This window comes from Cherax quadricarinatus, chromosome 33, assembly GCF_038502225.1.
Source record: "Cherax quadricarinatus isolate ZL_2023a chromosome 33, ASM3850222v1, whole genome shotgun sequence".
NCBI classification, from domain to species: domain Eukaryota; kingdom Metazoa; phylum Arthropoda; class Malacostraca; order Decapoda; family Parastacidae; genus Cherax; species Cherax quadricarinatus.
In genome coordinates, this window is record NC_091324.1 from 15,375,574 (window position 1) to 15,389,494 (window position 13,921).

The 13,921-nt window shown below is 38.8% G+C and overlaps 1 protein-coding gene across 6 annotated transcripts in view; it reads left to right on the forward strand.

Moving 5' to 3' along the window:
* LOC128694019 (scoloptoxin SSD14) overlaps window positions 1-13,407 on the forward strand; it is a 33,406-nt gene extending 19,999 nt beyond the window's left edge. For all 6 annotated transcript variants that reach the window (XM_053784003.2, XM_053784002.2, XM_053784005.2 and 3 more), the window contains exons 9-13: window positions 3,961-4,195; window positions 4,447-4,667; window positions 5,235-5,347; window positions 5,685-5,911; window positions 11,363-13,407. In XM_053784003.2, coding sequence (XP_053639978.2) covers window positions 3,961-4,195; window positions 4,447-4,667; window positions 5,235-5,347; window positions 5,685-5,911; window positions 11,363-11,521 — 955 coding nt within the window. In that variant the 3' untranslated portion in view covers window positions 11,522-13,407. The remainder of the gene's footprint in view (window positions 1-3,960; window positions 4,196-4,446; window positions 4,668-5,234; window positions 5,348-5,684; window positions 5,912-11,362) is intronic.
* The last annotated feature ends 514 nt before the right edge of the window (window positions 13,408-13,921 follow it).

Here is a 13,921-nt window from a genome sequence, read left to right on the forward strand (position 1 = left end):
ACCTTGTTGTTGATAATGATTTGATGACATCTCCATGAATGGTTGACTTGAGTATACTCCACCGATGCGTTGAAGCAGAGAAAAAATTAAAGAGTGCTTGTAAAAGTCCAAAAAATGAAACTGCAGCGACACAACACTCTGCAGCACATGACCCAACAAGATTAAGAGAATGTGCTGAGCAGGGCACATATTCAGCAAGTGGGTTGATTTGCTTGATACGGGCTTGCAATCCATTATATTTACCCGACATGTTACTTGCATTGTCGTAGCTCTGGCCACGGCAATCCATAATAGAGATATCATGTTCAAGCAGAGTATCCAGTACTACATTCATCATTGTTTCTCCATCATGGCCTGAAAGAGGAATGAATTTTATAAAGCGCTCTACAGGCTTACCACTGGAGTCGACAAAGCGAACAACGAATGTCAATTGATCTGTATGTGAAATATCTGGTGTTGAATCTACACTTATTGCAAAATATTTTGCAGTTTTCACAGCTGCTATGATGTTATTGAGGACCTTCTTAGTCATCAGTTCAATAAATTCATTGCATATAGTAGATGACATGTAAGATACAGTGCCTCTTCCTGCATTCCCAAGGCGTGACACGTGATTTGCTAAGAATGGATCGAATTGTGCTAACCGTTCTATGATCCCTAGGAAATTGCCATTGTTTTCCGAACCAAAAACCTCATTTTCTCCACGGAAAGCAAGTCCTCTTAGAGCTAAGAATTTTACAACAGCAACAACTCTTTCTAGAACTTTTCTCCAATAAGTGCGCTCTTTTTCAGTTTGATTTTCCAAATGAGAATCCAATAGGCCTTTTTTCTGTGTACGAAATACACTGGCTAAAATGCAGCTCCTGTGAGTGGTGCTGTTTTCATGTTCCTCGAAACGCTTGGAATTTTTCCAGTCATTGAACCCCCTGTGTGATGGTATTTTCTTTGGTAGAAAATAGCTTGCATGCTGAACAGTACACTTTTCCTGAGCTTTCAGAGTATACCATCCATGATCTTTTCACAATTTCTGAATTTGCAAGCTTCCTATAAAACATAGATGACTTTAAACAACGACGACTTCCATCATCATAAATCCTTGCTGATTTCCTAAAGCCAATGTTCAGAGTTTGACCGAAGTTTTCTGCAATGAAAGCATTACGTAGAGAATCTGGGATTACATTTGGCCATGAGGCAGGATCTTTTAAGACAAATCCTGTGGATGAAATGTCCGTTGAGACATTGAGAGGAGACACAAAAGAAGTAGATGCTGGCTGAGTAATAATGGAGGGAGGGCTTCCTGTATGATCTGACGTATCTGCAGATTCAACTGTACTGGTAACATCAGAAACTGTTTTCGTGAGCATGTCTGTGATCTTTCTGCAGCTTCCTACATCTTTCTTTTTCTGTTCTTCTTCTTGAATTTTCTTCTTTCTTTTCTGTGACCCACTCGCATAAGAACGTGCAACATCACGTTCACGAGATGCCATAATGAGGATGTATCACTGTCTGTAATCATGCAAATACAAATTTTTCATTATCAATTATTATTAATTTTTTAATTATTATTAATGTTTTTCTGTCAATTGGGGGGATATGGCCCTTGTAGCCCCCTTTCCTCTGGCTGCGCATCTAAAAATTCAAAACGTTACCAGAAAGGAGTCATATACAGAACTTTTACCATAGATTAGGTTAGTGATTTGGGCTACGAATATTTTACTAATTCATCCTCCTTGATCTCCAATATACTTAAACAGAAATCATACTGAGTCCAAGAACAATGCACAATGGTATTTATATTACCATTTTCATAACTAAACTAATCATTATGTTTTGCATGATATATGGCCTACCACCATAGATAAGGACATGAGAATTAAAGAATGCAGGGACAATTTTCAATTTCACCCAACCAACGATTTTCTGATGTGGTTTATGTGTTTCTGGGGAAATATGTAGTAAATTAATTGATGTTCTACATCACTTCCGTCGCAACTTGAAAACTAAGCATTTGCGACGGAAGTGATGTAGAACATCAATCAATTGAGATCTGTTATTGAAATGATAAAGACTTAAAGACAGGACAAAGTGCTTTTAAAACCTACAAACGAAAGTCAGTTTGCGTTTTTAGGTTTTTCTTTATAGTATTTTTACCAAAAATGCGTCTTTACTGGTCCATGCGTCTTTACTGGTCAAGTAACCCTATCAGATACCTCCCTTAACATTTAGAGGCGAAAACAAACATTTATCCATACACATCAATGTCTATCAACAACACTTCAGTTAATTTGTCACAGTACAAGTCTAGATAACGTGTAATTACTACAGAAAATTGGAGAGGAATCTCCCATACTCACCCATTAGCGGGAAAACACAGCTGTTCTGATGTAAACAAAGGCGTGTTGAGTGTTGCCATCTATGGTTAGGTTTATTTATTTTTATTTTATTTTATTTCATTTTTTTTTTATTAATTTTTAAAAATCAGTTTTACTTTCCGAACACTTGAACTTTTTAGGTAGGGACCCCTTTGCACTTGCACCATGGATGAGCCCCTGAACCCCTTGGACCACGGGGCTTCCAAATGCGCGGGGCCATAGGCAAATGCCTAGTTTGCCTATGCGGTAATCTGGCCCTGGTTATACTCACCTTAAGATCCTTTTCCTTGAGTGAGGTTTGTCGTCTCTGGCCTCCCTAGACAGTTAGACAGTACTCTGTCTGTGGTCTTCTTTGTCCTCCCCTAATTCGTTATTCCATCATTATTCCATCAGTATTGGTGTACCATACCTTCAGTTTCCTCTCTAACACTGTGTTCTGGGGAGTTTGTAGGGGTGTTGGATCTGGCAGTATGCTGTGGGATTCTACAGCATAGTGTGGGCTGGGAGCTGTAAGCTTGGATTGTGGGTTGTGTTGGGATAGCATGTTTGGCTGTGGGGTTCTGAGGGTGGTTCTGTGTGTGCTTATGCTTGTTGCTCTGCCATGCTCTGGTTGTCCTCTGCAGATTCTGTCCTAGTCTCTCTTCCTAGCCCCTTTCATTTATGTGTCCTCTCCCTCAGATGCTGTCGTTCTGTTCTTGTTCTGTTGTGGTCTAGGAACACCCTCTTGTATGTTGATGATTCCTTCAGCTGTGGTTTCTCTTGCAGGATCCTGTGTGTGTGTGTGTGTGTGTGTGTGTGTGTGTGTGTGTGTGTGTGTGTGTGTGTGTGTGTGTGTGTGTGTGTGTGTGTGTGTGTGCATGTGTGTGTAACTCACAATCGTGAGGTAGTGTTAAAGTTGATACTTTTAAGCACATGTAATATTAATATTTTAAATAAAATATCTGCTGGTATCGGCAGTTTTTCACCAATATCTTAAAAAATGGTCGATACCAATACTTTGGTACATCCTTAGTTTGAATCCCACCCTTTCTGTGATTAAATTCCAAACATGCAAATTACGAGTTATTTGGTACTTGTTAATATTTCTTTCGAAGGAAGTCAGCAATCTATTAAAATCTCTAAAATCAGCTTCATTTAGTTTTATACTTGTCATTTACATTTTGTGTCTGACTGATTGATCAAGTTAGCAGTTTAAAGTTAATTAAGGTTCCTTGAGAAGATTTAGAATAAAACCTATTTTTTATGCACTAAATGGAATCCACCTAATTGTGTTGAGTTGGTTTGAGCTGGAACTTTCGGTTAATAATGGTTTATGTTTACATAGGCTATTAGTATACATCTAAAGGGTCATAAAGCGCATATTAAAAAAATTACTAACAGCTCTCGTAATTGATGATATAAATGACACACGTATAATGTAAACAAACAAGCCTGTATATTGGGCATGGCACAATATCAGCTTTGTGATTTTTTTGGGGGGGAAGGGGTACATAAAACTTTATACAACAGATGTTTTAAACTTTTAAACCAAGATAACTCTGCAGTTTTTAAGATATTTTATAACTTACTTTTTTCCAATTGACTATAGCTCAGTATGGAAGAAGCCTGTAAGTGTGAGTCTTCAGCATGGTAACCTCACTATGTACTCCGTGGGGCCTCCTGGCTCTGGCCTCACCCTGGGCTTCCTCCTCAACCTGCTGGACGAGTTCGGTCTCAGCCCTGGCAACGTCAGCGAAGCAAACACGGTCCTCACACACCATCTTCTTGCACACATATTAAAATGGACGTTTACCAAGAAGGTCCAGCTGGACAACACTGACCGTGTGCGTTTAACCCAACACCAGTATAATATTTGCACTTGTACTTGTACTGTATTTTATAAACTTTGTTCACCATATTGCTTAACGAATGTACAAGTAATATATACGTAAAAGATGGAGTGATAGTAGAATATACAAACATCCTGGAGAAGAGATCTCGATATTTTTAATCGAATCTGTTATATATTATTATACTTTTCATCGTCTAACTTAAAGCATATCTTGTTAGAATAATAAGTTCACTTTCCGTCCAGCTTGCCCATGACTTGACCTCCGATGCTTTCGCTGCCAGTGTTCGACATCAGATTCTGGATGATATGAACTTCCATGACTCTGGACACTATGGTGCCGCACCTGGCATGGCGGATGACCTCGGAACTGCCCACTCTTCTCTTGATGACTGTGGCACCTCCCAGTTCTCCCTGCTGGCACCCAACGGTGATGCCATCTCTGTCACTAGCACCCTTAACTCGTGGTAACAAACATCACTCGACATCTTTTTCTGAACTCTGATATTGTATTCATTGTAACTCCTAAATTTATTTTTTACATACACCTAAGAAACTGTATATAAAAGCACTCAATTAATCATTGCCTTATTAATCTTAGAGTAGTTTTAAGTTTGCCCGAAATGCTTAGCATATTAAGGGGCTTTCTGCGCGCGCACCCGAAATGCGCAGGCACGCTAGTGGCTTTCTTTGTAATTAAAATTTTATAATATGTAAACTACTCAATGTAAACTTTTGCAAGGAAATAAACATTTTCATTTTCAGATGTAATTTACCTCTGTACAGACATTGTATCATGTTTAAGTAAAGAATCTTAACCGAAGTTCTTAATAATAATAATAATAAAAATAATAATAATATTATTATTATTACTGTTATTATTATTATTATTATTATTATTATTATTATTATTATTTATTATTATTATTATTATTATTATTATTTATTATTATTATTATTATTATTATTATTATTATTATTATTATTATTATTATTATTATTATTATTATTATTATTAATGCTGATGTCCTCAGCCTGGGAGCTGCGATGCGGTCACCAAGAACTGGCATCATCTTCAGCAGTACTAAGGTTGATCATTCTCACCGTCCCTACCCCACTACACCTGATGGGTCCTCCAACACACAAGGTCGGAAACTGAGTCAATGTTAGAATCAAAGCCAGAGATATGTAGTCACATGCGGAATTAAAGTAAAGCTAAAATTGTTGAACTACTGGAAGCAAAACTTGAGCAACGTATTGTGATTCCTTCTGAGTCACCAAGTCGATGGTAAGGACGGCCCGAAACGTCATCCAAGGTGTTGTTTCTAATTTGTGAGTTAGTTGTGCCAGGGTATTGTGATACTGTGGCAGCCAGGCTACTGTGACACTGTGGCAGCCAGGCTACTGTGACTTCTTCAGTGAGGAGTGAGCTGCAAGCTGGATACGATTCTCTCTCTCTCACTCATCCATTTTCTATGTGACAGGGAAGCAGCGTGTTAGCTCCCCCATGGCTCCTGCGGTGGTGGTAGACGGTCGGGGAGAGGTACGTCTGGTGTTAGGGGAAGCTGGAGGTGGATTATCTTCGTCAGGTGTATGGTGGACTGCCCTTCGCTACCTCTGGCTCCATGAAGACCTCAAGAGTGCTGTCGGTGCCCCAAGGCTCCACCTGACTCCCTCCTGGACTCTGGTTTCTGAGGAAGGCTTCTCACCTGTAAGTTTGTTTATGAGGAGCAATTCTCTCCTGTAAGTTTATTTGCGAGTAACAACGCTCCCTTTTAAGTCTGTCTACAGGAAGCAACTCACTCCTGTAAGCGTTGTCAGAATTTCTGTACTGGTGGATTTAAGGGTGGCTTTCTGGTGAGAAATTGAAGCCAGGAGACTTGCTTTGAAGCAGCGTTATTATTACTATTTTTATTACGGGGACTCTGGAGGCTAAGGGAGTTTTGGGGATTAAAGCTTCTCCATTGGCGCCGTCCCTGCCTGTAATGTTGTCAGGCCTCAGTGAGGTAAATCGCTGAAAGGATTCTTGCCTGTAATTATTTATGGTAGGAGGGACTCTTAATCATGCTTAGAATGAAGAACTCGCGTCTGTGTGCTCACTGTACGCACGTTTTGCAAGAAGGATGGATCTTGTTTGCTGTGTTAAGAAGTTCTTATATTTACGTTATACTTTCCTAATGTTAATCATATCGGGATATTGTGTTTTGACCCTTCAAGGGAGAAGGGGCGTCTTGATGCTGGGGAAGGTATTTTGATCCAAGGAATTGGGACTACCCTCTCCTTCCCTGGATCAATGCACATGCCAGCGACAAGTGCATATTAATTCTTCTGTGAAAATACTGTCTCCAGCAAGCTTCCGTGGTTTAATCAGTTGTTACTATATCCAGAGTATACCTGCAAGGTTAGTTAGGTTAACTTTTAGGTTTAACCTTTCGGCTCCTATGATTCGTTTGTCGTGTACTATATTCCATGGGCACAGATAGTTCATAATTAGGTCACTTGAAAGACATTCGAGTTGCGCAGTGGTTTGTAGTACTTGACCATTCCCCAGGATGCAACCAACAACGGTCAATTAATGCCCAGGTAACTTTTTACTGAACGTGAACAGTGGTAGTGGGTGTAAAAAGCACTAAACCCACTGTGTTTATGAAGAGGAACATGTGTTGTTCTGTATAAATTAAGACACTGACATAAGAACTGATACTGATCGACGGGTGATGCCATACTTTTTGCTTGTGTTGTCTTAAATTGGTCATATAAATGCGAGAGATAAGTAATGGTGCACACTCCTTTGTTTTTAAACACGGTTTTACAAGGTTAGGTTAAGGGTTCCTAACTTTATTTACAAGCTAAGAGCTGTTACCTACATGAGACATACAAATAGTGAACAGCATGAAGTTAGAGCCATCTGTGGGCCTAGTGACGATGCCGGATTCAGATGAAGAGAGGCCCTAGGTTATTTCGCTTGTGAGGCCCCTCACAGACCATACCCCCGGCCGGGATTGAACCCGCGGTCATAGAGTCTCAAAACTCCAGCCCGTCGCGTTAGCCACTAGACCAGCTAGCCATGCCCCTCGCAGTCCCCAGCCTCATCACTACAAGATGGAAGAATGTTTTAAAAAAAATTCAGTGAAGCCCAGGATGAAGATTGTTTGAAATTCCTAAGTTTAAAATTCCTCCTCTAAAGGATATAAGATGTTATTGTTAAACATCATAATAATTGGAAAAAACATAAATGTTAATTAAAATTAACACTGAAAAACTTTTGCAATGCCGAACTTTGTAAAAATCTTGTGGAATAAGCAGGAATTTTACGAAAATGAAATTGTAAGTTTACTGTTACAGCCTTTGAAATAAATATATTCTCTTAAAATACACATTAAGAAATAAGAAAGCCTAGGGAACGAATGGATTTGTCAGTTCAAAACAGAGTAGGGGAGTTAGTAGATGGGGAGCAGGAGGTATTGGGTAGATGGCGAGAATATTTTGAGGAACTTTTAAATGTCGATGAAGAAAGGGAAGCGGTAATTTCATGCACTGGCCAGGGAGGTATACCATCTTTTAGGAGTGAAGAAGAACAGGATGTCAGTGGGGGAGGTGCGTGAGGTATTACGTACAATGAAAGGGGGTAAAGCAGCTGGAACTGATGGGATCATGACAGAAATGTTAAAGCAAGGGGAGATATGTTGGAGTGCTTGGTATTTTTGTTTAATAAATGTACGAGAGAGGGGTTATTATTGAAAGAGCAGGATTACAGATGAGCAAGGAGGCTTCAGAATGGGTAGAGGATGAGTAGATCAGGTGTTTACATTGAAGTATATATGTGAACAGTATTTAGATGAAGGTAGGGAAGTTTTCACTGCATTTATGGATTTAGAAAAAGCATAGGATACAGTGGATAGGGAAGCAATGTGGCAGATGTTGCAAGCGTATGGTAGTAAGTTACCAAATGCTGTAAAGAGTTTTTATGAGGATAGTGAGGCTCAGGTTAGGGTGTGTAGAAGAGAGGGAGACTACTTCCCGGTAAAAGTAGGTCTTAGACAGGGATGTGTAATGTCACCATGGTTGTTTAATATATTTATAGATGGGTTATAAAAGAAGTAAATGCTAGGGTGTTGGGGAGAGGGGTGGGATTAAATTATGGGGAATCAAATACAAAATTGGAGTTGACAGTTACTTTTTGCTGATGATACTGTACTATTGGGGAATTCTAAAGAAAAGTTACAAAGGTTAGTGGACGAGTCTGGTAGAAAGTTGAAAGTGAATATAGATAAGAGTAAGGTGATGAGGGTATCAAACTATTTAATTAAAGAAAATTTGGATATCACAATGGAAGGAGGGAGTATGGAAGAAGTGGATGTTTTCAGATATTTGTGAGTTGACTTGTCAGCGGATGAGTTTATGAAGGATGAGGTTAACCATAGAATTGATGAAGGAAAGACGGTGAGTGGTGCATTGAGGTATCTGTGGAGACAAAGAATGTTATCCATGGAGGCAAAGAAGGGAATGTACGAGAGTATGGTGGTACCAACACTCTTATATGGGTATGAAGCTTGGGTTGTACATGCTGCAGCGAGAAGGCGGCTGGAGGCAGTGGAGATGTCCTGTCTAAAGGCAATGTGTGGTGTAAATATTATGCAGAGAATTAGTAGCGTAGAAATTAGGAGGAGGTGTGGAGTTACTAAAAGTATTAGTCAGAGGGCTGAAGAAGGGTTGCTGAGGTGGTTTGGTCATTTAGAGAGAATGTAACAAAGTAGAATGACTTGGATAGCATATAAATCTGCTGGGGAAGGAAGGCGGGGTAGGGGTCGTCCCCGAAAAGGTTGGAGGAAGGGGCTAAATGAGGTTTTGTGGGCTAGGGGCTTGGACTTCCAGCAAGCGTGCATGAGCGTGTTAGGAGTGAATGGCGACGAATGGTTTTTGGGATCTGACGAGCTGTTGGAGTGTGAGCAGGGTAATATTTTGTGAAGGGATTCAAGGAAACTGGTTAGCCGGACTTGAGTCCTGGAAATGGAAAGTACAATGCCTGCACTTTAAATGAGGGGTTTAGGATGTCTAAACTGTTGCATCTGAGCGTCTCTGCAAAGACAGTGATTATGTATCAGTGATGGTGACAGTGTTGAATGATGATAAAAGTTTTTCTTTCTTTCTTTTTGGGTCACACTGCCTTCGTTGGAAATGGCCAACGTGTTAAAAAAAATAAGAAACAAAGAAACTACGATAATTAAATACACTAAAACTAAACAAAAAAATTAAGCCTTCCTCATAGCAAAATCATCCAAAAGTTCATCAAACTTTGTTTGTCTAAGTCTGTCACTTTCAGTGTACAGAATGTTCAGTGCGGACAACTTCTCTTGAGATACTGTGGCCTTTAATTCATTTTTAATTCTCTTGAGGCTTGAAAAAGACCTCTCTCCCGAGCAGTTAGTGACCATTAAGCTAAGAAATAGCAGCAAGTTTACTTCCACATTAGGAAGGTCATCTGAATGTTTTCCTTGTATATAATTTGATAAAATTCTGTATGAGACAGTAACTGCTCTTCTGTAGGCCTATGGTTTTGTCTCAGGTACAAGTGAAAGTGCAGAAGTTCATCAGTAAGTTTCGGGTCAACATTTGGGTATTATGCTGCCATCAACAGTTCAACACCTTGCTGAATTTCTTGTTTAGATGCTGTCAGATTAGCAAGAAGGAAAACATTTGTACAACATCACTGTACACAGTAACTCTTCTTAAACTGGCTTCAAGGGCATCTAGTATAGGAATAAAGGATTTTGTCCTAAACTTATCTCTTGAAGAGAGTTCATCTAAGGCATCAGGACCAGGCGAACTTCCCTCATTTCCTTGCCGCTTCCTTATTCTTTGTCTCCTTGTGACAGTTCTATTATTAATATTTGGCAAGGTGGCTTTTGCTTGTTGCTCAAACTCATCAAAATATTCTCTGATTTTGCTTAAAAAATCCTGAAGTAAAGAGTAAAAACTTGCACAAGTACTCAATAACAGTTCTGATGTCTGAATGGCTGTGCTGACCTTGTGAAAATGACCTAGAACACGGGTCCAAAAATTAAACATAAACACAGATTCCAGTTCTCTCATTTTCTGCATAAGATTGTTAGCGTGAAGCCTGGTATCACCCTTCTCATTAACATTAGAGTACAAATGACTGAAGGCCTCAGTGATACCACTGTAACTTTCCAAAATAGGTTCTGTGACTTTTGCATTGTGCCTCCCACCTAATGTCTGACAAATATTTAGGCACTTTTGACTTAAGTTGCAAAAATGGTTTTAGAACTGCCCCTCACTTTGTGGAGGATGAAAAAAACGGTGTAAATTTATTTGACAATGCCAAAACATTTCACTGCATCAAGGCAGCAATCAACAACCGAACGGCTCACCATATTTAAAGAGTGACAGAGCATGGAATAAACCTTGCAATTTTTTTTTTCTATTTTTTTTTCTGCTGCTTACCGTTGTACCTATTAGCCATGTTGGCACCATTGTCATAAGACGGCCCTCGGTATTTTCTAAAGTCAAATTCAAGCTCGGTAGTGAAATAGTTAAACACTAAATCAGCCACGCTTTCTCCTGAGTGGTCTTTTAGCTCAAAAATATTATACACCTTAGCCGGAGGACTTCCTAGATTTTGAGGCCCTTGACTTCAGCCTGCCAAGCCTTAGATAAATCTGGCACTGGCCAATGATTTCATTTGGTCAGCTGACTTTATTTCGTTAATGTTATTATGCTGTAAGAACATGTTCCAGACTCTAGTCATCCTAGGAATAAATGATCTTAGATGAAGTGAGGTTCTAGAGACTCTCTCTCTCTCTCTCTCTCTCTCTCTCTCTCTCTCTCTCTCTCTCTCTCTCTCTCTCTCTCTCTCTCTCTCTCTCTCTCTCTCTCTCTCTCTCTCTCAGCACATAATGCAACACATACTCGCCCAACGAGTGATACTTGTATTGCGGTCTTTTGTTTTTTTCTGATTTATAGTTCAGTATACTTTTTTACAAGCTATCTTACCTAACCTAATCTAACTTAAAATAAAGAAAATAATATTTTTAGATTTACAGGAAACATTAATGAACTGACGCTGGGAACCTTGTCAGAAAATGAACATAACAAAATAAGAAAAGGTTGCATAATGATCAGCATCTTTGCTTCTTTGCAGAAAGTCATCACGGGTCTGCAAGACGTAGGTCACAGGATACGGAAGCAGGAGCTAGGGAAGACAGACACTGCTGTCTACGCCGTCGCTAGAGAGCAGGACGGGAAGGTGCAAGCTGTCTCTGACCTCCGCAGTCCTGGGGGAACAGTGGACGGCTTTTAATTAACACCTGAGGCCTTACACTTTGCTCAGACATTAGAAAAATAACACTGCAGTAGGTTTACCGGTCCAAATTAGGCAGGTCCAACATACTCCCATTCTCACCAAGGTTAAAACTTCCCAAACAATGACTTTTATTATAAATTATCTCTGGCAGAATGACCAGAGATAATTAATAATTGAAAGAAGAACTGAAGATGCATTATACTGCCGTAAAATCGAATTTAAGAAGGCCTATTAAAAACTAACATTTTGAGTGATATTTACATAAAAAAAATACAAATCGTACTAAGTTTAATAAGAATGGAAGGCATTTACAATAATCTTTTCTTGAAAAGCTGTGCTGAGTTTTTCTCCAAACATCACGCTTTACCACTCAACTTTCTAAAATATACCAAAGATGCCTCTGATATCTCTAAACATTTTTGTACATTTTTAATTAATTTTTATATTTTTATAATTCGTCTAAGAGAGATAACATATGTCATTGTTATTTCCTTGTTTCGGTATAGTTTACGGTGACCACAGTAACGCGGAGGGGCGGCCATATTGGCGATACCAGAGAGAAACAATTTGATCGTTAAATAATGAAAAAATGAAATAAAGCTTCCGAAAATTTGAAAGAAGTAGCTTTAAAGTACCGAGATGGTTTCTATATGATAAGGTGAGTTACGAAAGAAAGTTAAAGCTAACAAATGATAAACATCGACATTAAATGATAGTAGATAATACCGTTGTTACCAGTAGTGATGCAGCCACACATTAGGAACTTCCATTTTTTCACCAACATATGCATCAGAGAATTTAAAATACTACAAAGGCTTCTAATTATATATTCAGTCGACTCATAACTGTATTTATTAAAAAAAATTCTGTTGATACATTATATTGTTGTACACTACCCTGCCGAAAATCTATGTAAACATAGTTGTAACTTAATTATCTGAAAATGATCCACTAACTAGCACATACTATAAAGTATTTTTTCTGTATACAGTACATGTATTTCTTCTGTGATCAGTTCCTATGCAGGAAACTGAAGGAAACAGTTTCTCAAGCAGGAGAGAAAAATCTCCCTCTATCAGATCCAACAGAAGATGAGTTTTCAGACTTTTTCATAATTTATTAAGCACTGGGTCCAAACAAGCATTATCATCATCATCATCATCATCATCATCATCATCATCATCATCATCATCATCATCATCATCATCATCATCATCATCATCATCATCATCATCATCATCATCATCATCATCATCATCATCATCATCATCATCATCATCATCATCATCATCATCATCATCATCATCATCATAAAGAACAAAGTTACAATATCGTGGCTGGAGCAATACACAAATAACCCGCACACAGGAGAGCTCTTAAATTTTCAGACAATTACATCTCAACATCTATTAAAGACAATTTCCTCAAGACAAGTACAGAGTTAAAAGGTGAAACAGCAGTTCATCTAAATTTTAGAGGCACAAGTACAAGCAGTGGAGAATGCCACTCCTCAGTATATCCAACTTAAAATGTTACTATTTTCGTGCCGGAGGAATAACTGCTTTGAAAATTAAAGCCGTTGTACTGATCCTCCCCAAAAAAAATTGCTAAAAATCCTCATTAAAGGCGTTTTTTTTTTTTTATCCAGAAAAACAAACAACGTCCAATATGGCCGACTTCCGTGAAGACACTGCTGTCCAACATACATAAACACTAGTATGTATTCAGAAATTTATAATTTACTTATATTTGCATTATATATCTTTAGTTCACATTATCTCCACAAATAAAATGGTTGTATGTATTTTCAGGCTGTTTTTATAATATTAATGTAATAAATATTTTAGAGGTATCAATAATTTTAAATATATTAATATATATATTTTATTGTTTTCATATACTCCTATACAAATCTAATCTATACTGACGCCAAATGACTTCGAACAGGCGATAAATGACATGCCCATGCACTCTGCCCCAGGGCCAGACTCATGGAACTCCGTGTTCATCAAGAACTGCAAGAAGCCCCTATCACGAGCTTTTACCATCCTATGGAGAGGGAGCATGGACACGGGGGTCGTCCCACAGTTACTAAAAACAAGACACAGCCCCACTCCACAAAGGGGGCAGTAAAGCAATAGCAAAGAACTACAGACCGATAGCACTAACATCCTATATCATAAAAATCTTTGAAAGGGTCCTAAGAAGCAAGATCGCCACCCATCTAGATACCCATCAATTACACAACCCAGGGCAACATGGGTTTAGAGCAGGTTGCTCCTGTCTGTCCCAACTACTGGATCACTACGACAAGGTCCTAGATGCACTAGAAGACAAAAAGAATGCAGATGTAATATATACAGACTTTGCAAAAGCCTTCGACAAGTATGACCATGG